The 22,238-nt window shown below is 34.6% G+C and overlaps 1 protein-coding gene across 5 annotated transcripts; it reads right to left on the reverse strand.

Annotated features, from left to right (window-relative positions):
* Positions 1 to 338: 338 nt before the first annotated feature.
* On the reverse strand, positions 339 to 11,947 carry LOC106117187 (zinc finger and BTB domain-containing protein ttk). 5 transcript variants are annotated; one of them, XM_013311351.1, is made up of 3 exons: positions 10,761 to 11,003; positions 8,753 to 9,835; positions 339 to 1,651 (listed from the first exon to the last, which is right to left on the reverse strand). In XM_013311351.1, the coding sequence occupies exons 2-3, from the start codon at positions 9,615 to 9,617 to the stop codon at positions 1,002 to 1,004; spliced, it is 1,515 nt and encodes a 504-aa protein (XP_013166805.1). In that variant the 5' UTR covers positions 9,618 to 9,835; positions 10,761 to 11,003; the 3' UTR covers positions 339 to 1,001. The 5 variants fall into 5 exon arrangements, with proteins under 5 accessions (XP_013166805.1, XP_013166804.1, XP_013166802.1 ...); XM_013311350.1 differs by lacking the exons at positions 339 to 1,651; positions 10,761 to 11,003 and adding exons at positions 6,323 to 7,976; positions 11,577 to 11,947; XM_013311348.1 differs by lacking the exon at positions 339 to 1,651 and adding an exon at positions 6,323 to 7,976 and having other exon boundaries at positions 10,848 to 11,011.
* Positions 11,948 to 22,238: the final 10,291 nt, after the last annotated feature.

Below are 22,238 nucleotides of genomic sequence, written 5' to 3' on the forward strand. Positions count from 1 at the left end.
TTATTATGTATCATACGGCCAACGAAAAACGAAGAATAGGATTATCTCCCCATTTAGAATACAAAGACGAAAGTTAATTTAAGTCTTTGGTCGGAGTTATTGTGGGTTATTGCTGACAACTGTATTAAAATATAGTCATCTCTTTATATTCAAAGAGAATAAGAGAGATGACATGTTTTTCTAATTTGTTCCAGTGTTGCAATTTTACGGAAATCTCGGAAATAACAACACCAAAAGGGGACATAATGGAACCTGATAGTTTTTTGATAATTTATAAGTATTTTTGGTCCGTAATTATTAAATTATTTATTAGAATTAATTCTTTATGAAATTGACTGTATTATTAAAATGTCTCTAGACTCAAAAACAATGTATAAAATTGTGTAAATGGAAGGCACTTTAAAATATTGACAACACCTATCACTAAAGACTTCCTTTCTTTTAGTATAACATTAAATTTCTAACGCTGCGAGAACTGCGTAACTGGCCTCCATTATTGTATTGCATATTTATTGTCTATTATTTGCACAACCATACTCATCAAAAAAAAAAGTTTAACATGAACTCTATGTAACAGATATTAGATTTTAAATGCATAACAGTATCATTGGAAATAATATGTCGCGTACGATAAAATGTGTACGTACAAAATTTTAATCCAAAAATAGAACAAATATTATGTCTATCAAATTCACGAATTTCTTAAACCTATATAGAAAACTTATTAGAAAGAAAATAGTCTTTAAAACATCTAATATACTGATTTTTATACCATGAACTCTGGCATCTGCTAAATAATCCCTAACACGCAAACTCTCTCTTGGAAAGAGGATAAAATATTTGTGTAAATATATCGTACCACACTGTACATGTAACTAAATAGAATAATTTCCGAAGATGTCAGCGCTTATTATATAAATAACTTTATATAACACGAAGGCACTTCATATAGGACCTCTCAGATTTGAACTTGGAAAGGCGGCATTTGTGAAATGCTCATTTCAAACTTGCGTAGGATCGGGAGACGAATGCGAGGGCGTCGAGCCCCGGGGAGAGGCGGATCCAATGGCCTCCAGCTTAATCCCGGGCGGCAGCTGACCCTCTATCCCCGGCATCATAAAGAATGCGTTCGATGGATATACACAATCCTTAGGAACGTAGCAATCGTGCGTCGTCTTCATGTGGTTTTTCATCTTATCAGGCCTCGAGAATTCCTTACAACACACAGGGCAGGGGAAAACTTTCCGCTGCTGACCCTCGTGGTAAAGAAACGCGTGCCGCTGGAATGAATACTTGTTTTTGAACGTCTTCTGGATGTTCTCTTTGGCGCATTCAATGCACTGATACACCCCTTCGTTCACTGATGCGTATCGAAACAAATTTAGACCTCGGACGGACATTTCTGTGAGCTGTTCTGCTGGATCATTGGAAGCAGAATTTGCTCTCCTCCGTAACCTTCTCCTTGCCACCGGCCGTTGCATCTGACTGCCGCCTGATTGTAACGTATTGTTGTTTATTGAATCGTTCTGGTATTCTGTGGATGTCGATGCGTGCTGTGTTGCTGGATTTATCCGTATCTTTCCGTGTCCATCGTGTACTGGAGATTGTGCGTATTTCAAATCTTTACTGTCGATATCGGGTGTGCCACGTCCTGAAATCAGTTAAGGAATGCTGTATTGAGGTTTTTTACGCAACTTTAACATAAATAGCTTTCTAAGTGATACGTACATTTTGGCATCTACTTTAAAATAAAATAAAAATTTTAATCTAAATAGACAAAATGGGTAAAAAAAAACAAAAGACGAAAATATAATAATATTTATTTGTTCAAAGTGAATGAGGAAATTTACTACACCATGACAAAGAAGGAAAAAAATGATGGAACTACTTCATGGATGAACCTGTCGCCCGGCCGTCTACATGGGTCAAACGTTTGTATACGTAAGACATACATACATAAAGTATGTAACAATAGCACCAAGGACATTCACTTTATACAAAAAAAAATCATTGATGCTGAGAAACAAATCCATCCATGTAATGAATCCTAAAATAAAATATATAAAACTAAGGAAACACAAAATATCGAATTGAAAAGAAGAAACAATTTCATTCACTACATTGCATGTTCTGTTGTGCAATCTAATTTACTATTAAAAAAAATCTAGGCAGTGAACATTAAACAAATGTATATTTATAATATGTCAAACTGCTGCAAAGTCAAACGTCTTAATTAAACTATTTAAAAATAAACGTAATGCTAAATAATAAATAAAAAAAAATTGTAACAAAAAAGAAGTTTCTAACTATGTTAAATAATAGGACTCAAGTGATTGCATTTGGAACTATTTCGGCAAGTTCGGCAGTACCTATTTTAGGTACGTGATTAAAAATAACATAGCTCTCTTAGCTTCTTAAGATCACAACAGGTGGGTTGTTAAGTTGAAAAAAATTGTAGCTGCATTCCGAAACATAGTTAAAACATAACAAGAAATTTATAAGTAAACATATCATAAGTAGAGGAAAAAAAACAGAAATCAAAACAATTAACAAGAATTTTAAAAGATATAAAGCCTCATAATCTACAGATCGTAACAAAGAAAAAAAAACTTTAATAGTAAAATAAAAATCACAAAAGCAATAATTTGTACTGAACCAAAAATACTTTGTTCTCGCATAGCGTCATTTTGAGCAACATAGAAAGCATATTGATAAACATAATCTAGCTCTAACCACACCGCTACGACACGTGGGTAGTCTTACCTACCTGTTCAGTCATCTCTTCCTGACTACACATTTTCTACACTTTAGAAAATTCACTCCATTGTTAACAACACAATTTATATCTAAATTATATTATAAATACTTATTCTAATCTTTACTAATAACCCGTGTTGTTACTTTGCTACTTTAACAATTAAAACGTATGTTATATTATAATATATTTTTTTTTATAAAATCAAAATAGCATCGTCGTTGCTTTTATCACCAGTGACATTTATATAACCACCTTAGAACATTGAAAACAATCAAATGTGATACTTCGATGTAAGGAGGTTTCCATCAATCTCAACCTTGTGTTTATATTGCCAAGACACATGTACAAAAAATGTTTTTTTTTTAAGAATGATCAGTTTTAAAATATATTTTGTACAATTGTTTCGTGCATATTTCAATCGAAGTTTTGACAAACGAAAGTATACGTAGTATATATGTTGTGTTATATATATCTAGACAATTTTATTGCTACGACAATGCTGAAAATATATCTTTAAAAAAAACTATTAAGTCATAAAATTAAATATTGTTTTTGGCTCACATACGCCAAATTCTTAAACGGCGGACATATGACGTTATAAGATAAAAAACAAACAAAGAGAGGTAAAAATAAAATAATAATTAAAATTGAAACATAACATTATAACATGAATTTAAAAGATTGTCTAGTTTTGTTGTAACTTTTATTATTCTCTTTAAAGATTCTAAAAATAGTAATTAACACCTTATTTTATACCGATGAAGTTTTTATGAACAAATATTCTATATAACCATACTATTTTCCGTTCCATCTATTGCGTTTGCTATTGGCTAAGTGCGTCCAATAAATATATGAATTCAAACATTTGGTTAAAGACTATAAATGTATCCATCCATTTTTATGTGAAGATAAATAAATTTTAATACAACTATTTGTTTTGCGATTTACATATGAGAGGTAAAATTTCAATGCATTGATTATATTTAATCTACATTGAGGCAATGAGCCGATTTTTCTACAAGTTAATTAAAATTTACTGCCTGTTTCTTTTTATATTGAATTCTGATATAATTTACGGCAAGATTTAAATGAGATTAGATAAGGCAGTTCATTTTAAATAACTTTTTAGTACAACTGTTTTGTAATAGTGTCCGGAAAATATTTTGAAAAATAATGTCACATGTCTGTGTATACAATTTTCTGTGATTTAAGGACAATTTTTTTGTAATTAATATTGTAGCAGATTTATTTCAATTTGCTAATATTTCATGTACCATTCCAACTAAGCTTTATGCTTGTGGTTGACATGGTTTACGATAATAGTTGAATAGCAAGATTCGAACCCCCGACCTAGTGATCGGACATACCGTACCCTTAACCATTAGGCTATTGACGCTTGTTGGACGACTTAAATACATTTTTCCATTTAATATTTTGTATAAGACAATATTTCATTAACCTGATTATTTGAATCAAAATATTTTCCGAACAATCATTGACACTAGAAATGTTTTTTTTTTTAATATATTAATTATGGAATAAACTTTATCAACTCGGGCACAAAATTGGCCCCATTTAATTCTCGAATTGCTTAACAAATCAATATTCTATTGTATCTACAATTAATAGCATCTAAAGATTGTTTTTTAAAATTCTATAACCCTTTTTCAAACTCTTTAGCACTACATTTTCTAATTTACTTATTGAAAAGAGAAATCGAATAACGATTCATAAAATCAATATTTAAACATCGCTCTAATATGTCATACAGATATTATCCTGAAGAAAAATATATATATTTATTATTTATTTAAATAGTTAAGAAATTCTGATAATAGTAACACTGAAAATGTGTAGTACACTAGCTATAAACAATAAATAAATATCTGTGAAGAGCCAACAATATTATATAATCTACATATAATGAATTTTCTATTTATAATATTTAACTCTGTATTTTACATATGAATTTTTTCCCAGTTTTATAGCTTTGTAAGTTTGAACTGCAAATTAATTTCCATCTTGTACATTCCCTTTATAGAAATGGAAACTTAGATATTTATTTAAAATAACAATTCAACAAACAATATATAATGTTATATATATTAGGGACAATATATTTTTTATGTCACATCAAATGTGACATTTTTCTTAAGTTTAATTTAGCACCAATCGATGATATAGCTTTTAACAATAATAAATAATGTTATTTGTTTTATTATAACTCTGAAGTATTATAAATAAACTGTTATAGCCATCTACAAATTAAAGGAACACCGGATACATTATTGTATCGGAATTAAAGATTGATTATAAGGTCTTCAATTTCCTAAAAACGTACGCTTAGGCACTGGCTAAATTGACTATTATTATCCTCTTTCTCTTTCCTTCATAGCCTCACCTTTAAATTAAAAATATTTTCCCTCCATTTTTAAGTACCCAACGAATTTCGAGATAAATTTCATATAAATTTTATGAAAGGTAGGTACAATAAATTCGTTTTTTTTATAATTTTTTTTTACAGTCTTCATTTAGATTTTTCGGCCTCGATGGCCTACAAATCTTATATATTTTTGTTTAGTTAATTTACAGTTCGTCTCGAATTTCCAAGAAAAAGGGAAACATGAGATGATATTCTTACGTATATTAATTGTTATATTTAACTACGCGGGCCTAAAGGTTACTATATACCTAAGGAAGCATCTTAAAGTAGATTTGTAAACTCTGAATAATGAAAATAAATAATTATACATAATATTCTTTGAATTTCTTAGTCAACTAGTAGTCATAGTGATTTAACTTATTACAAGTAAAGGCACACTAATAGGCAAGCGTTCCCTGGACTCTACCTATGTTGGAAACATTTACATATTGGATCAACATATTTATGTTGTACTAATTTGAAATAGAACTTTGTCATAACAAGGATCTAACAGATTATTAAATAACGTGATACTATAATATTAGACTTGGAAGACTACATTTGCTATAAATAAAACATTTTATAAGTACATATCCTTACTATCAAGGCGTTTTGTTTACTAAAATAGAATTTACAAAATCATCTCATGGTTCCAGTAATAAGATATTTATTTTTTCAAAGCACCTCCCTCAATCACGTAACACAATGTGGTATCCTATCAAATATTGCAATATCTCTCTCGATTTTATCCCAGGAAAAATATGTATTTTTAATGAAACAAAAAAAAAATTACAATATTTTATATGTTTTGTCCCTTATATTGTGATTTTTTCTAATATATTTTCTCTATTATATTGTCTTTGACAGAAACTCAGATTTAATATAGAATATATATTTCTTTTTCTATTAATAAATAAATATATGATTTGCACATCACTCTGATGGGTAAGTAAGAGGATTAGTTAAATATTTTTAGCTTATTCAGAGCTGTAAAACTGTCAATGTACTTAATGAGGAACTGATTCTAATCTACTTTATTATATTTACTGAGATTTATAATGAATAATTGTTTAATTGTTATTACAATATATATGTGAAGTCAACCAACCCGCATTGGGCCAGCGTGCTACCCCTAACTTAGGGTAGGCTCCGAGCCCCTCGATGGGGACGTATAGTGAGCTGATGATGATTACAATATAAATATGTTTATAATCGTATTTTGTAATATCCTATATTCAAGTATATTAACATTGATAAAATATTTTAAATTAATCTTAACAAAAAAAAAACCTAGAAATTATCATAGCCCGTGTTGAGTTTTACTTCGGAGAAGTTATTATTAACATCTAAGATCACTAGTAAGGCAAGTTAAATGAAAATGCATTCCACACCACTACGTAATGGCGCTGACGTATCGTACCAACAACTCGTATCACCTTTTTGTAAATTCTTTAGCCTCTTCAATAGTATATCTTCAACGTCCTTACACCATTAGCGTATAATATTAAGTATAGTTTTACAAAAAGGCCGCGCCATTGGTATACTCGTAAAATAACTCCTAATCCTATACTAACTAATTCAGTTCAATGAGAATTGCATGTAATCCGAACAGACTACGCTCGATAAAATCACCATGAGTAAGTATATTTGTACCCTGAAATTTTTGTAAGTAATAAAATTAAGTAACAAGTGAGTGCAAAATAACAAGTAAATCATAGAATTCATCGTAAACATCTCCCGAGGTCAAGCACTCTAAGAAACAAATGGAACAAACATAATTATATAAATACATAAATATAACAACAAAACGACGTATTCATTAAATATCAACAAAACTTATTGATACATTCGTGAAATTTAGAGCTCGAACGCCTAATCAATTTTAATCTACTATAGCTGCTACATTTAAATAGAATTCTATTACTTAAAAACAATCCTACTTCGTAAATCAGATCTGTTTTACTTCCAAAAGAATTTAAGTAGCCGAATATAAGTGTTTATGGAATTAAGACTCCTGTTTCGCCATTTGCTCGCTGGCGTTCGGTTGATTTTTGTGTATTATTTTGAGGTGAGCGATCATATTGTCCTTGCGAGTGAACTCTTTGAAGCAAATGGGGCAAGGGAACACTTTGACGTCCTTCTTGTGGGACGTGACGTAGTGCCGGCAAAAGTTACTGATGTGGGTGTACACCCTCGCGCAAATTTTGCAACGAAAAACATTCTCACCTTCCTTAATGCAATAGTCCCTTACGGATTCATTGGTCTCCTCGTGATAGCTGCCAACGTTACCTATGTTATTTTTCCTAATAGGGGAAGGGAAAATGCGATGTTCCCAGTTAGTTTGCGATAAATCGGATATTTCGTTAGCTGGCAAGTTCAGGTTGCCCTGTTCAAGTTCAGCTGCGAACAACTGTGTCGCCAATGCTGGCATCAATACCGTTTCGGGTGGAAATTTATCAAAACTATTAAGTGCTGGATTCAAATTGGAAAGACCGGAGAGCTGACTGAATAAGTTTCGAGCTCTAAATTTGGACATTTGGGGTAGCAGTTTTTTACTATTCTTTGGCTTTAGATTACGACCTTGTCTGGTTTTGTCTTCTATGTCTTTTATGGGACCTTCCTGCGAGTTTGAGTTTTCGCGGCTTCTTTCCGGATTGTATTTGTATTCGATGGGCTCGTTGTATTCGTCGGCGGACTCTGAGACGGGCTCCTGCTTTATGGATCCATTTTCTACTTTAAGTGTCGGTCCATTCGTCGGATTGTGGTTTAAGGAATCCTCTTTTGTTTTTTCAATATCTGAAATAGTATAATTGAATTTCTTATCTCCTCGATGAAATCGCTAATAAACCGTATTTAATGTAATGATTTTTGGAAATATTATAGTGGGTGAGGTTACGTGCGCGGACAAAAAATAAAATTAGGATGTTCGTAAACTAGAATATTTCCAATGATGCTTTGAATGAAGGAAAGCTATTGGGAATAAGCCTTGTTCGTTTTCCCGTTTCTTGTGTATTATATATATGTTTAAGAAGTTAATAGAGTGAAATTATGTTATCCAAACCATTACCACACCGAAATCGCCCCTGGCCATTCCTCTAATAGCTCTCCCCGAAAGCAGAAAAGCAAGCAATAGTTAAACTGATGACTCGTAGAAGAAATAAGCATTTATCGAGAACGAATACGTCAATAATAATTTGATAGATTATCACTTACCCCTTCAAAATAAACTTTAAATAAATAAATAGGTAGTCAATAATACACTTCACTTTTTCACTTAATACAAATCCTAACATCAAAGCTTATATCCCATTAGCTTTTCTCTTATGTTTTTAAACGTTTTATACAAAATCAAAAAACGGTGTTAGGTCAATGGAAAGGAAAATTATAACGTATTTACAAAAGACAAGCGAAATTAAAATATTCACGGGGTTCCTATTTTCTTTTCTTCGTATTTACTAATTGTTAACAAAAAATTACAATAATTTGAATTTTGTATTTTTAAATAATAAAATGTAACTACTAGGATAACAGAAATCTGATATGAGCTAGTACGATTATGTGTGGACACGTACCTGCAGACTCGGAGTCCTTGCCGGAGGTGGGTGCCTCGTTGGAGTGGGCATCGTCGCCCTCGTCGATCATGAGCGCCTCGCCCGCCTCCTCCCCGCACGACGTGGCTCCCTCCTCGGCGCCGAACCCTTCCATGGACATCTTGACTTCAAGCATCTCCGGCGAGCCCCTGATCAACTGGTCGCCGGCGCGGTCCCGGTGCGCGGGCGCGTGCGATGCCGACTCCGGCACGAACTCACCGGGCGGGCTCGCCGCCGTGTTCAGCGCATCGCTAGAACTACCGCTCAGCTTTCTCGGCCGACCTCGTTTCCTTTTCGGTTGCATTAGGGCGTTGCCCAATAAAGGCATTAACAGGTTGGGGGGCGCGCCGCCACTGGGCATGCCGGCCGCCGGCCGCTTCTGATGCATGTACGGATGAATTCTGTGCAGCTGCGGTGGCGGCGTGTGCGCGTTGCCGCCACCCTGTTGCTGGATCAGCGAGTTGGTGAGCGCGGGAATGTCGCACTTCTCCTCGTTCACCTCGGTCAGCCCCTTTATCCTCAGGCTTTCGGCCACCTTCAGAAAGGCCGTCAGACGTTCCTGATCGACGCTTACCTCTCCGCGGTACATGAAATCTAATAAACTCTTCATATCCGAGTAAGGAACGTCTTTCAATATAACGATGGGATGTTTCTCTTGATGATTTACGAAGAGAGCTTGGAAGTAGGGGCTGCAGGCGGAAAGGACCATCTTGTGTGCTTTGAGCAGCTGGCCGTCAACCGCCAGCGTTACATCGGTGAAGGTCTCCGCGTGCAGCAACTGGTCGAACACCGACAGCATGTTCGACTGGTGGTTGTTCCATCTCAAGCAGAATCTTTGTGTAGCCATCTTTGCTTTTTATTATCCTTTGCAAGATATTATTTCCACCAGTTCAGGCTTAAAATCTAATGGTTTAACAATATCAATGATGTATACATAAGTATTCTCTCTTGTTCCATGAACAATATAACAAAACTTTAACAATGGATAATGTTTACTTAGAAGCCATTTTTAAAATTGCATGTTTCGTAGTGCTAGTGCATTTTGTTTGACGGGCGCAGGGGAACCTGCAACAGGATAAAATACATTTTTAAATAACAAAAGTCGAATGATTTACGTATATCAATTATTTACAAATCCAAGCCACGTATGACAGAAAATATCAACGCGCGGATGTCTTAGTCGTATTCTCTAAACAAATAATGAATCTTTCATTGGTGCGTTCGCTTGGAAATAAAGTATTATGCATACGTTTGACAATTCTATTTACTTTCATATTGCATTTACCTAATATAGTCGTAATTCAATTGTGGAAATTTAATTGAAATATGAAAAAACAAGAAAATAATCTATCGTAATTAAGATCAGCATAGGAATCTTGTTAAGTAAACATCAGCGCCTGACATTCCCTAGCAATTATTATGTAAAATATGCGGAAGCTTTAAGTCGGTTGAAAAAACAATAAATTTTTTGTCATAATAATTCAAAAAACTGTTTGTTTAATTTGAAGGTATAGATAGTAAAAGAATATTATGACTTTAACTGGTTTGTTATGAATGATCCGGTACGGAGATACCTAGTAGATTCAATCAAGGTTAAAAAATCGAGGGCGCCTCTAGCGGCGGGTGGCGAGTCTGTGCATCGCGGAGCGCACTGCAGTAGGAAAACATTCTACGTGTAAGCCAAAGTATCTATATGCAAACAAACCCTGCGCAAATATCGAACTGCATACTCCGCACCCGAACACTTTTTATTTTTGTACTACTAATAAAACGTTTCATTACATAAAATTCACAGCATCGCTTATATAAATTCCTATAAGACTCCTATTGGAACGGCGAAACATATTTAACATATATAAAAACATTTAAATCTCGCTTCACATCCACAGGTGCTGACCACAAACGTTATCGCGGCATAAACGAGCGCTCGAATTATTACTACGCACCCAGTCGAGCGCGTTACATTACGTCATCACAATGGCATTATTACCTACGTTATCCGCATTAATTCGGCCGATACGTGTTGATAACGACGGTTTGAGAATAATTATATCACTGCACAAACATTATAACGTACCACACGTACTGCACAACAATCAACTCGACCCTTTTATGGGAGCGAGGAACAGCCCTTCCGCCATAGTCCGAGTCCGCGTTTACGTCGCACCCCGCTCACCCGACGACTGACGGGCGACGGGCGCGGGCCGCGGCGCAACCCCGCGCCGCCATACGCCATACGCCGCCTCGCGCCCGCGCCTCGCTCGCTCCTCGCTCCTCGCTCCACCGCGCCAACGCGCCACCGCGCCACCGCGCCGAGACTCGAATATCTCGCACAAAAAATACGCCGTCATCATCGAAATGGCGGCAGCGGATATATCCAGCGCAGGGTGCACGTCCCAATATTGATTTATTCAAATTTATTGATTCGCATTCGTCAACGCTTACCGAGATCACACCCGTATAAACTATTATCCACATGACTCACATTATTATGTATGTTTATATTTGTCTAATGCGTTCGGGAAACATGACTCGATATGAGATAAACGTGATTTCATGAGTCGAGTAGTATTTGCAATACGGGGTGCCATTCGTGACAGCAAATTTAATTGATAAAATAACTACAGAACCCGTTGATAAAGTAATGCGTAACAATATTTAGATTTTGATTGATGACTTTGAGAACACGTCTTTACATCCTAATGCTTTTACACTGCAGCATCCCTACGCGATAAAATGAGGAACGCAAGCTTAGAAAAGTTAAGTCATTCCTGAAAAAGATTTTATTATCCTTGCCTAAGCCTACCTTTTAAATAATCGTTGAAGGGTTGAGTTTTCCACGTGAAAAACATTAATCCATCGGTGTTGTCGCCATGTCAGCATGTGCTCCGTCTCTGTTGCGCTCGGGGTGGCTGCGCCCTACCCGTGCCTCGCACCTCGCGCCTCGCCCCGCCGCCGGAGATACACGAACTCCGCCACTTTTCGCAACCGAATGCGCACGACTCCGCAAGGAAAATAGTTCGCTAGATGCACTTATATTTTCTATTTTTTTTTTCAAAATCTGCAAAATTATTCACTTAATAAAATCACTCAAAAAGACAAAACATCAAAGTCTGGCCTTAACTCAATTTTATTTTTCACCAATATTAAAAAAAAAACTTTCAAAGTCCAAAAGTTTCGAGGAGCGAACGAAGGACGAAAAAAATCGGTGCGCGATGTTACACGGAAGTGTTTTTAATAAAAATGGCCTGCCGCCTCGGCGGGAGGAGTGGCAATGGGCAATGAGGTCGGTACCCTCGCTCTGGCACCCGCGCGCCCCTCCCTGCCGCCGCACTCCGGCACAGGGTTAGAAAGTTTCACAAGTGAATCATGGAAAACGCGCCGCACACCATTACACTGGGATAACCTATGCTTTGCGCTTAGGGTGAAAAACAAAGAAATCCATATCAACGCCTTATGCTTTCAAGGTTGTCAAGCATTTTCAAATTTTTCAAAATTCAGTTTTGTCAATATTTAATTCATTTTGCTCATCAATTTCAAATTACAACGTTCAAAAGTACCCATTTGAATTTTCTCTGTTGATATTTCAACGACTTCGGTTAATCAACAAATATGATCCATATTCAAAGTCACTTGAAACAAATATTTATCTAAGGAACTTAGAAATTCTTAATAGCACTGTCCAAGTTTCTGAATCTTCGAGATTCGAAATTTCTAATTGTAAATCTCAATATCTATGAAGGGACCAAAAGGAAGTTTTTCCAAACGCCCATTAACTTCCTTCTCAAAAAATGATTTCATAATTTTCTATTCATCATAATAATAACATGAGAAGTATAATTTAACTAAATATCGCTGCATAATTTAAAATTAAGGAAACGGTTAATTAACTAATTATATTTTAATTTAGCAAATAAATTAGTTATGTGCAACCCAAGAAGAATTCATAAGGCATTCCTTCTATTATTTGTGGGAATAAATTTTTATTCTTATTATGTTTTATGTCAAAAATATCGTAACAATTGATAACTTCCTTATTTTTGAAGTCGGTTAAAAAAATAGCAAAAAGATAACACTAACTGAAAAAAGGAACATTCTCTAAGAAAACATAGTAAGTAACAGATCGTTTTGCTTATTCTTATTTATTACGGCATTTCAAGTCTCGAGGAGACCGTTAGTAACTACATGCATACAAAGGTATGCCCCATTAATTGCTTCTGTGCGACTGTTATTTATATTTAAAAAATATTGGACCTCCTTACAATTTCCCGCGTTTTCTTGAATATTAATTTCTAGGAAATTAAACAAGCAAAATGTTACACAATTATATTTAACTTCATTTTCATTAAAAATGTTTGAAACCATAATTTCTGAAAATCGTTTACAAAGCACATCACACAAAATTCCATACAGTCTTGATGGATGGCATTCCACGACCGCGCGGTTTTTGCGCAACTTCCTTTCCCCGCAAATGTCTTCTAGAATTAACTGTAATATTTTTCCGAACCGATACGACTTAGCATAGAAGCTCTCAGGTCCTGGTATAACAATCATAATATTTTTCGATGCCAACACGTTCCAGATTAAAAGAGAAAAACTACAATTTTCCAGTTAGCGCGGTCCTAGCATTAACTCGCCTCTTCTATATTCCGATCTATACATGCTTACTCTTTGGTTTAGCCGTTAAATCAAAGAGTAATCATGCATAGGTCAGAATAATATTTAGAATGTTCTAAATATGTCACTTATTTGATTAGTAAAAGTCTGTCTGGGTAAGCGTTTACTTATAAAAAAATAACTGTCGCTTTTTTGATACCTAATACATTGTCCTTGTTTTGTATGAAATTAACTTGTACTTTTTTCCAACTTTAAATATGCCGGACCCTCTGACACGGAGATTTCAAGCGATGACAAACCGTCCATTGCTTATCAAACATTATCACTCCAAAATTTATCTCACACATAACACTGAATATGATACCGTATGAAAGGACTGTGAACAATCAAATTATTTAACTTATGTTATCTTATTATTTTGACAATAGATCTGTTTTAAAACAACCCTCCATTGTAATTCGAATCGGTGAAGAAATGATCGAAAGATTCTATTTTGAAGAATCATCATTTTCAAAATAAAAACCTGTAAATTAAAAGTTACAATAAAAAGACTGCCAGACACTAATTCTACCGTCGAATCATTGATAAGGGCTATGCTGATAAGGATTTTACAGGTACTAAAACACGAAGTAATATTTTTGTCAGAGATTTTTTCAACCACGTGAAACACCTACCTTTCCTTTTACACGCCAAATGGTGCAAGAGGGAAAAGGAAAATACTTTCGTAGTAACGCATCTTAGAATCAAAATGTTTTTAAAGATTTTATCGTAGAAAATCCAGCACGGTGTTTGCACATTACCTTGAGAAACCTTTAGCTCTAGTACCTAGACTGAAAGGTACGTCTTAATAATTGTCATCTGTTAAACCGCCCTCCGAACCGTAACATAATAATGAACATAAAGAAGTTCACTCATATCTCATATCATACATATAACTTAAGCAGTTTATTATTTCTATGTTTTCTCAAACAAATAAAAACAAATAAGTAAGAACTTAAGGCATTACGTATTGAGCGATTATATTCATACATCACAAAAGTATATTTTATTTAGAAGACGTTTACGTAATTAGATGTTTTCCTTATTTAGGGTTCCGTACCTCATAGGAAAAAAGCCGAACCCTTATAGGATCACTTTTTTTTACATAATAACTATATTGATTGTCTGCTAATTGCAAAGTCTCACATAACTCTACTAAACCCCTCCCTAAAGGTAAACTAAAGAGGGCACCGTAGAAATTACTCAGGGTGCTAGTAGATCAAAAATCGTCACCGGATTGCTCTAAAAAGTTAAATATTCAGTTTTATTATTTACAAAATGTATACCTACAAATGATATAAAATAGTCTGATATAATGTTGCAAATAAATTATAAAGGTGAATGTTTAGACGGATGGATGGATGTTCATTACTAGGTACATATATCTTCAGAACGGCATAACTTATTTTGATGCAATTTGGCTAACATATAGAACGTAAGCTAGAAGAACACATAGACTACTGAATTTTATTTAAATGGATGACAGTTGGAATTGCGGGCGATAGCTAGTTCCAGTATAAATGTCTGTAGAGCTACGTAAATAAACGTGTCAGTATCGATCCGTAGGCAGCTAGGCAGTAGTCGGGAGTATAATTCAGCAGTGACCTGACCTAGGTCATCGTGCCAGTGTTAGCTGAAGTCCTTACAGTGAGCTGACCCAGTTTACAGCGCGCCGCTATTGGCACATAAAAGCTTGCCAACGTACTTTCCCCTTAATAACAAACGTGGCCTAAAAATCATCAGGGTAAAGTTTTTTTTTCAGTTTAAAATTGTAAGAGAAAATATTAACAACTTTTGAGATGTATAATCTATATATATAAACGAAAGTTGTGTTAGTTACACTATTTATAACTCAAGAACGGCTTTATCGATATGACTGAAAATTGGTGAGGAGGTAGCTTAGAGCCATGAGACGGACATAGGATACTATTATATTCATTCATTTTTTTTCGAATTTATGTCTTGAAGAGCTGCTTTTTATTTAACTTACTCATATTATAAATGCAAATGTTTAGATGGATGTGATATGGATGGATGGGTGGGCTACACTAATTAAGTGTTTTTATATATCCACGCGGACGGAGTCGCGGGCGACAGCTAGTCTTTGTTATATTCTAAAATCAACATAGAGAAAGGCATTGACATATTAGACGAAGTGCCTAATTCAAACCCTGTACTCGTGTAATATCTTACCTTTCCACTTTACTGCGATATGCACTTGTTTTATAGGAAAAATCCAAAAGAATACTCTTATGTTAATCTCATAATTAGTTTTTGGGCGTAAAGTTTTTTTTACCTATTTTTGCAGTGTGAAAATTTCGGTGTTAAATCTCAAGCTTTTTTGCAAATAACCTGTAAAAATGCGCACTGCGTCCCAGTGTAAAGGGCATGATACAAAAGTGTCAAATTCTAACAGCTAATAATTGTAACAAATAGATAATTTTTAACTTAATATTTAAATATAGCTACTGATCGCTTTATAGGTAGTTAAAATTAACTTTAATAATGAAATAAACGTAGTTAAATAGAGATAAAAGTAAAATCGTAAAGATTAGCTCTAAATTTGGCGTGATTTTGAGATCAATGAATAAGCAAGATACGCGGTAACGGCGCAACGAACGGTTGCCGGTAACTGTTAAAACTATACAAGTGGTAAAAGCTGCGAACAAAAAGAAATCCTTCAGCTTTCTAACATCGACGTGTGTATGTCTACGTTCTCAATGAAGATGGTCTGGGAGAAACGTCAGTTGATTATTATTTTCTTTTGCACAGAGGATAGCTGCCAGTCTGCGGCATTCTCTTTGACATACCATTGAAAGTATTTCCTAGTATTTCGCAATACTTTTTCTTTTTTCTTACCTTACTCGATACAGATTATAAACAACGCTTGTTTATGTAAATGTAGGAATTATTAGATGTTCGAAGTTATTTTTCTTAAGCTAGGAAAGTGCATATAATACATGCAAAAATTATTAGAAAATTTATTAAATTTTTAGAAAAACCTTGAAAAATTTAGAAAAATTATTCAAGGTTAAATTATTTTCAGTTAAATTTTAGAAATTAAAATTTGAATGATTGAAATGAGCTTTAAGACGCTGGAAATAGAAGCAATTTTCGTAACAGACGCCGCTTGGATTAGCCTACTTTGTGATGCTGCAACACACATAGGCGATGTCAAAAAAAATATTGGGTGCATTGGGTGTAGGTGTAGATGGAAGGGCCCGTCCTTCTAGATTCGATTCGGTGCGACTAACGGTCTCTGGTTTCGGTTCATTGACTCGATTCGGACGGTCAATTTTCGCCGTGTACTGTTAGACATCTTACACCACGCAATAGTCTCCGCAATATCAGAGAAATGTGTCCCGAGGCGAGACGATGCGATGGTAGCGCTTAGACCGCGTCCTTCTTTCTCTCCTTTCTAACGTTTTTTTTTATGATTTATGTAGTCTTCGTAGCATACTTATTGATATATTTTCTACATCCTATTGAACTGCACAGTTCTAATTTTAAACTAAGAAGTTTATCGCAATATTTTCCATTTAAATGTTTTAAAATGACCTATTTTAATATTTTAATTTTTTAATTTGTACGAAATTAAATATTGACTTTTAAATTGAATGATAGTAGGAAATTTACATTGTCATTGGATTTAATTAAGTAATCGGATAATGTTTTAATGTTATCAAACTTTATTAATCATTCATTGGTAATAACTCACGGCAATATTAAAGGAGTAAAACTAAAGAAATACTTAAGCTACACTTCCGCTGTTAAAAAAAAATAAAGGCACACTATTATCTAAGTATGACACACAACTAATAAAATTACTATGCCATAAGTATTTCGCTCGACGACAAATTATTATATTTGATATAGCATACAGGAATGTAGGGAGTTATGATTTCAACGACAAACAACTCCCAGTTCCGAGAAAGGTCCGTAGGTAAAAGTCCGTTCGCGAAGTGACCCATTGTCCATATTCTTGTAATCTTTTATTATTATTACATTAATTAGTGTCTATTAAAATTAAGATCATTAAAGTATAAAATTACATTCACTCCTTAATCGTTTAGTATTCATTTTAAATGATTTAGTACATAATTACTTGATTTGTATTGTCAATTATGGCGTAATATATTAAATTAGTTAATGTTTAAATATTTATTGAATGTTCTTCAAAGGATGTTGCTCAATATCAGTCGATATTTTTTACAGTATCGTGCGATATGTCATGTCTCTTAGTTTATCTGATCGCAATCGTAATCAGGGACACCTGTCAATAGGACGCGGGCAAAGCGCGGCAAAGCGCGGCGGTGGCATCCGTTAGAGATGCGCGCCGTCCCGTTATTGCGCGGCTCATAACAAATTCTATCTCACGAAAACCAAGGTACGGCGGCAAATCAATTACGTTCAAACATCACCAGTTGGCTCGACTGACTTTTGTTTTTTTTTCGACAAAATGAGGCTAAGGTATGACTCATTATTCCAGATTTTTGAAACTTGAAAACAGTGCATTAAATTTTAAAGTTATCAGAAACGGCAAAAAATGCAGGTTAACACCTTTAAATGCTGCATAAATGAATGAAAAAACAAATTCTTAAGTCTTTGAAAAATCTCAAGCTGATATCATTCTTCAAAAGATGTAAACTAGTCTTTATTTTTGCATTAAGTGTACTATTTTGAGTGAAAGTGACGAACAAACGCAAATAAAAACATCTACGCGGTTAATAAACACATCATCCTTACGAAAGGAATGCATTGTAATGTGCAAACAATTATCCAATATCTAAGGTTGACTTTTTAGACAAATTAATAAAATACCATAACATCGAAGGACTAGGTCACTTGTATCAGTTATTTTTAGAACAGATTATATTTTAAACACTCAATTAAAATGCAAATCGCAAAATATACTGCTATTTAAACCGATATAATAGTAATATATTTATGAATCTGCGTTGGCATAGAAGCTCATTTGATTCACATTATTGGGGTTGTGTTGAAAATTAATACGTCACATGTTTTTATAATCGAGATAAGTGTACGCGAGTGTATTATTTATTGTTTTAAAAGTGACATGAATTTATAATGAGTGTTGAACAAACGAGGATATCTCCAGGTTGTTTGTGAATCGAATATCTCAAAGGTCCGTGGAGCATGGCCGAGTGGTTGGGATTGCGTAAGCACGGGGCCGATTTCTAGCGCGGCTCCCACGCGGCAAGGCCAACGTTTCGACGACGCTGCCCAACATGGCTCCCACTTACCAACTATAAAGGTACACAAAAGGAAAATATCGACTCTACATCTTTTTCAAATATTTATCAATGCAACAAAAATACTTTGAACATTTCTTTTGCGCATTTTTAAAACGCCTCCTTCATCCAATTCTAAATCATAACCAACTTTCACACGAGCTACAGAGTTCAACAAATTTACGATTCAGTTATCTACGCGCATATGCAAGTAAAGTTTCCAATATGGTTTTAGTATCATTTTATGGTTGTTTTATGATTCAGCAAGTTCATCAAAGGGATAAATCATAAGGTACATGTGTAGTACAGCGTATACAATTGTCGTCTCTAGATGTCTCTAACACGGCTGTAGTTAATCTGCGGCAGTAACGTAAGACCTTGAGTAGCGACGCCTACCTACATTATGTTAACTAACTTTGTACATAGATGCGTCTATAGCAAATCCTCACTTTATTTGAACACGACGGTGGATGTGAAATTAACGAAGTTAAACTTATTCATTCGATCTTAAAATTATTAGAGGTCGAATAATATGTGAAAAAGTACATCACTTATACATTTTGTCTTAGTAATGTTATAATATAAATCCGAATATTGGGATGGATGGATATTTGATCTCGCAAAAATTTAGTATAGAAGTAGAACAAAGTCTGGAAGAATACATTAGATAGGCTATTAAGTTTTTTTTTAATTCCGCGCGAACCGAGTCGCGGTCGAAAGCTAGTTAATAATAAATCACAACTATTACAATAACACTAGGTACTTTTTCCAAAAACCTAGTCACTCTTGTGAAAATTTTCATTTCGCAAAGATATGACTTTCATTCATTAAGTTAGTTGATAAATTGACGGTCGGAATTTTGTTAGTCGGGCAAATCTATAAAATTAACTTTATGAACATACAAATTGTGAAACTATTAACGAAGAGAGTAAAGTTTTCAATAGATCATTTCAGTAATAAAAAAGCGCCATTGCTCTAAATAGCATTTTTATCGTTTAGAAGTTAATATAAACAGGAAATTAAGCGAGTAATTTTTATCTTAAAGTAGCGGTATCACGTTAATTACTTTAAAGCCTAAAATTAAACAGCGGCCGTGAAAAGTTGTCGTCGAGATGAAATCTAAGCATACTTAACTTCGTCCTATTATAATCAGAGTAACATTAATTAAATTAGGTACATAACAATCAGGTTATATCGTGTAATTTAAAAAACATTTCAACCTAAAAAAATCAAAATTGCTTGCGTAAAAAGATATATAAATAAAAAGTGCCGGCACTTTTATCTGGACTACCATCGTTATTATTTGTAATTAACTTTTAATAAACGACTACTTATATGCAAAATATTAAAAGTAAACGTATAATTTTTTTTTAATTTTCATAGAAAAGGATAGAAGTTTTGAATAGGCAGAGCGCGGTGTAGTGCGGCGCCCGCGCACGTGAGAATGGCCAGCGCGAGCGGGGCAGCAATAGTAATCGCTGCTGCGTTAGAGCGGGACGGTGAATATGAAATTAGGGTGGTTCCACGTGAGGTCAACGACACGCCGCGACACGCGTGTCAGTGATTTTTATAATTTAGATTTTGGGATAAAACGTCCATGTACGGCGGAAGAGCCTAACATTAATTTAAATTAGTATTACTTTTACATCTTTATTACAGTCACAACCTTGAAATCATAATATTCATCGTATTTTTTTTTAAACAATCCGTATAATGCATATTGTTTTTCAATATCCAAAAAACATTTCTATAAATATTTTAGTACAATATTTACAAAAAGTTTGTCATAATTTTATTCTATTAAATAACAGTCGCGATTAAAATGTAAATCATGTTGATACTATTGTTAGAAGAACATTAAGTTGATAAGATGTTGTACAATATGTTACGTAACAATTTTGTCAACGCCGAGTCGCCGGCGCTTCGCCACGCAGCCACCGCGCCGCGCCGCATCGCGCCACGCATCGCCATTGTATGATAATAGTGACCTTCACTCTAAAACTACTTTTATCATCCCTAATATTTTTGCATAACAAAAACATCTTATAAAGAACCAATATCACATTGCATTATTCATTCTATGCAATTTAGAATAACACATGTAACAAGATATTTTATTGTTTAATTTTTGTATGATTTATTTCCGTAAGTAGGTATATAGCTACCTAGGTATCTAGTACAGTAGGGTTTGCGCAAGAAATTGCGCATTAAATTAAATTATTTATTTTATTGATTGTCTTCGGTGTTGCTATTTTAAACATTTTTAGCCGACTTCATCATAGGAAACGATTTTGATAAAACGGAAATATTCAAAATTTTGGGCCCTATCGCATGACTTGCTTATATTTCACCTTTCTCTTCTCCACGGTAGGTACTTGCGACCGACCAAGACCATGTCTCCGGAGTAGCCTTGCGCAAACGCTTCCCACACGTGCGCCGCACCGTGTGCATCTGAAAGGCGCACTCATCATTCTTTGCACCGTTATTTTTCCTACTTCACGAGTAGTTATAGCGTCATTCATATTAAATTTAGGAATGTTTAATTAGAGAAAGGGCTTGATTTTGGTCGTAGCATACTGCGTTGGTACTTTGCCGGTGTAAGTATGCGATTTTTTTAGGCTTAGATGAGCTTCCCCCACTGAGCTGCCCTGACGAGAGCGTCATTAGTACGGGCAGTGGAGTGCGCGGGCGCGGGGCGCGGGCGTAGATCGAGAGGCCCCGGCGGGTGAGCGGCGAGCGCCGCGCCCTCTGCACCTCCCCGCCACCCCACCGCCCCGCACCCCGCACCCTGCGCGCCCCAAGCGAGACTTACAGGGAAATCTACATAGACATAGTACATTTGTTGACACTTGTACTAGTATGTCACGTGTTGAATAACTCCACCTTCCTTCGTCCTTGTCATTTTAAATAATACTTTTAATTATTTCAACTTTAACAACTGTTTATAATTGTCATTTGCGTTTAAAATAACACATTCATTAAATAATTCGATAACTACATATATTGCGTATGACCATTTAGTTGTATTGTAGGTTTATTTTGAACATAAATGACTTTAAACATAGATAAATTATGCAATTAGGGTCTGAAGGCTACTTGATATTTTTATTATGTGGCGTTTATTCAATAGATCTAATCTTACTTGCAACAGTATATACTATACACAAAGTAATTAGAAAAAATATTTATATGTATGTACTACAACATCCCTATATTACCATACGGACGCGGCAAGACGACATAAATGTACAAACACAAGGTGTGCCAAAACCATGCCAAATCGAAGTCCCTAAACTCTGCTTACTCTATAACTTTGTATAGGGCGTAACTCATTTTACGGTAAAAAAGTAACAAAACGTAAGTTAGCAGTTTTCATATAAAAAACCGTACAGATTCCCATAGTCTGTAAGATCATTTCCTGTTTAACTGTGTTAGTTAACAGTACTACAATAAATAACGTCAGAGACCCTTTGTCTAGATATCGCAAGTAGGTAATAACTGTTCAATAGTTTAGTATCTCTTCAAACTAATATGTACTAAATCTTACAAAGTTTGTAGTG

Source organism: Papilio xuthus, unplaced genomic scaffold (assembly GCF_000836235.2).
Source record: "Papilio xuthus unplaced genomic scaffold, Pxut_1.1 DF827680.1, whole genome shotgun sequence".
In the NCBI taxonomy this organism is placed as follows: Eukaryota; Metazoa; Arthropoda; class Insecta; order Lepidoptera; family Papilionidae; genus Papilio; species Papilio xuthus.

What these genes read in the sequence shown, in the direction of transcription:
- LOC106117187 (XM_013311350.1), bottom strand. Translation starts at nt 9,617, where the DNA reads ATGGCTACACAAAGATTCTGCTTGAGATGGAACAACCACCAGTCGAAC. An exon ending in CAAGGACTCCGAGTCTGCAG is followed by an intron (nt 7,977 to 8,752) that starts GTACGTGTCCAC and finishes ATACTATTTCAG; the next exon opens with ATATTGAAAAAACAAAAGAG.